We start from the raw sequence: 2,823 nt of genomic DNA on the forward strand, positions 1-2,823 counted from the left end.
TCGATGTATCTATGTGATTTAAATATATGAATGTATTGGGGTATTTGGAGAAGGTTCTCTTATTCTTTAAGGAGTGTTGCCATTAAACCGCAGGTGTTAGTAAACAGACACATTGTTAGTGTTAAGCACATGCCACGAAACACACGGGAGCGTTGGATTAACACCGCCATTAATGGGGAGCGCAACAATCTCCCCCTTCAACGCAAGCCAGGTGTGTTTCAAACTCGAGACCTTTGGCTCTGATACCACTTGTTAGAGTCACGATTGCCGTTACACCAAAACCTGCAAGTGTTAGTAAACAGACACATCGCTAGTGTTAAGCACATGCCACGAAACACACGGGAGCGTTAGATTAACACCGCCATTAACAAGGAGCACAACAAGGAGATATTTGGGAGAGATTCTATTATCTCTTTTGCAATTGTGCTCTGTACATTGTGCATACTCTAGTTCATTATACTATTCCAAGGATTTAGAACATAACAAGACTGCATTATGAGCCCTATGTAACAATCTTTCAAAATTCAAAAATCCATTCTAGCCAATATACCTTCAATGAAATAAAAAATTCAACTCAAACAGAAAGACTAAGCATGTTCAACAAGGACAAGAAGCCCAAACTAACCCTGTAGGTATATCCTTCTTATCCTTGACCACTGGTTTTAGCTTTACAATTACCATGTGCAAAAGAGACACACCTTGCAAGAACTTGTTAGAAATCCGAGTTTTATCCCACCATTCCTCTTCTAATATCAAATCAGGATTATGGAAAATACTAATTTCATTCCTTAAATTGCCTCATACATGACAGCAAACGATACTATAAAATCAACACAGTTACTGCAATGAGTCCGAGCGATTTTATGCGACTTGAAAAGGGTAGGTAATTTTGTATGAATTTTAACATATTCTACTCCCGTACTGCACTTTGCTAAGGAGAGGAAATTACTTATGAGCTAGAAAAGGGTTCCACCATCATCATATGACACATGCCATCCACGTCTGCAGGGGACTGCCATGTCATCATACTCTCCACAGCAGCTCCATCTCTTTTTCCAATTACTCATTCCAGTGTTGGGTCTCTTGTCTTTCTCGTTCCATTTGTACACGATCACTCCGCTTGCATCCGTCCACTCCCCATCAATGCCCTGATGCGAAGGCGCCAACGAGAACAGCCCTCTATCACCTGAAAATTTCAAACGGACCCGCACATCGAAAATTTGAAACAGGGGACTCTGTGGGGGAGGAACTAGTGACCTCTTAAAAGAAGAAAACAGCATAAAGGCTGCTCACATGCTGAATCCTCTTATCAATTCAAATAACAAGCACCCACATGAAATGCTAGTGCCAACGCAGGCTAGACGCAGAAAGACAGAGAGGACGAGAGGACAATTACCGTTCATGTGACCGTGGTAAGAACAAGCTTGGGGACCGTTCTCTTCGTCCAGATAGTTCCGGTTGCATCGCAAACACCGTTTGGTTATACTCTGAGGTTGCTTTGGAGTGGGTTGGTTGGCTAACTGAGAGCTTACTTTTCCTCTGCTTGTTGAATTCCCCTTTCTGGAAAGTCCCCATGGGTTCAACACCAATCTCCCTCGCCTTTCTGACGCGGAATTACAGAGCATGGCTATTGGTATCTTAGCTCCTGCACTGGTAGAATGGATACAGGCATCCATGGCATCCCAGTGTAAATGACATCTACTAAAATTTGGAATTTTTGTAACCTCTCATCCTGTGGCACGACGAACTGCAGGGGCGTACGACTAAAGACAACTACACCAACCATCCGTCGATGGGATTTGGGTAATATGGTGTGTTTTCATACATTGCGATTTGGGTAATATGCTGTGTTTAATGGTAACTTTAGTGGGGTGAAACTAATGAAACCACGGTTGAAATCTTATTAAGTACATGGTTTCTTACGATATCACTTCAACGAGTAGATTTCTTTTTTTTGAAAGTCGGAGTAGATTTCTTATTTTTGAAAGTGCATGCTCGTGCTACATCATAAGATCATAAGATTTGTATATCTTGTTTTGTAGATATATTTTTGGTGTTATAAGGTAATGATTCTTTTAGATTAGTTCAAAGACTTAAGGAGAGTATATCTCGCCATTTTTCTAGATTAGTTTAAGGAGTTATCGAATGTATATCTTGCTTGCAGGTAATGGATATACTCTTGGTGCTATAAGGCAGCCACTCCCCTATATTAGTCCAAGGAATTTTCAATTTTTCATGGTTAACAAAAAATATGTTGTGTTTTTTGAAATAAGAATTTGTTTAAAACCTGGTATATCTTGCTTGGAGGTTGCTAAATCATAAGATCTAGTATATATTGCTTGCAGGTCGTTGGATATACTCCTGGTGTTATAAGGTGGTCACTCCCCTAGATTCCTCTAAGGAGTTACATATTGTATATCTTTCCACATATTGTATATCTTTCCACTCCCCTAGATTTGTCTGAGGAGTTACTGATTGTATATCTTGTTTGCAGGGTGTTGGATATACTTTTGGTGTTATAACGCAGCCACTTCTCTAGATTAATCTAACCCATGGAATTACAAATTCAATATAGTTAAAAACAAAATATGATGTGTTTTTGAAAGTCCAATTTTTTTTAAATTTTGATAAATGCTTTATTTATTAAAGTTTATTTAAAAAGTCTTTATTTTAAAAATAAATTATGTAAATTTATTTTAATCATATCTATACTAAAGGTTGATAAGGATTTTTATTTTTTATTTTTTTAGTCTCACGGGGTAGGCGAGTTGGTAATCACAATGTCGTGAAGTTCATTAGAAAGGCGGCCTCCGTACTGAAGGT

The 2,823-nt window shown here is 38.7% G+C and overlaps 1 protein-coding gene across 1 annotated transcript; it reads right to left on the reverse strand.

Annotated features, from left to right (window-relative positions):
• Positions 1-621: 621 nt before the first annotated feature.
• LOC149154442 (uncharacterized) lies at positions 622-1,798 on the reverse strand. The gene is made up of 2 exons (XM_089440371.1): positions 1,397-1,798; positions 622-1,186 (listed from the first exon to the last, which is right to left on the reverse strand). Exons 1-2 carry the CDS (start codon positions 1,674-1,676, stop codon positions 957-959), a joined length of 510 nt encoding a protein of 169 aa, XP_089296497.1. The 5' UTR covers positions 1,677-1,798; the 3' UTR covers positions 622-956.
• Positions 1,799-2,823: the final 1,025 nt, after the last annotated feature.

Source organism: Pinus tabuliformis, chromosome 9, assembly GCF_031772625.1.
Source record: "Pinus tabuliformis cultivar Carrire ecotype Pingquan chromosome 9, CPIR1, whole genome shotgun sequence".
Classification (NCBI taxonomy): Eukaryota; Viridiplantae; Streptophyta; class Pinopsida; order Pinales; family Pinaceae; genus Pinus; species Pinus tabuliformis.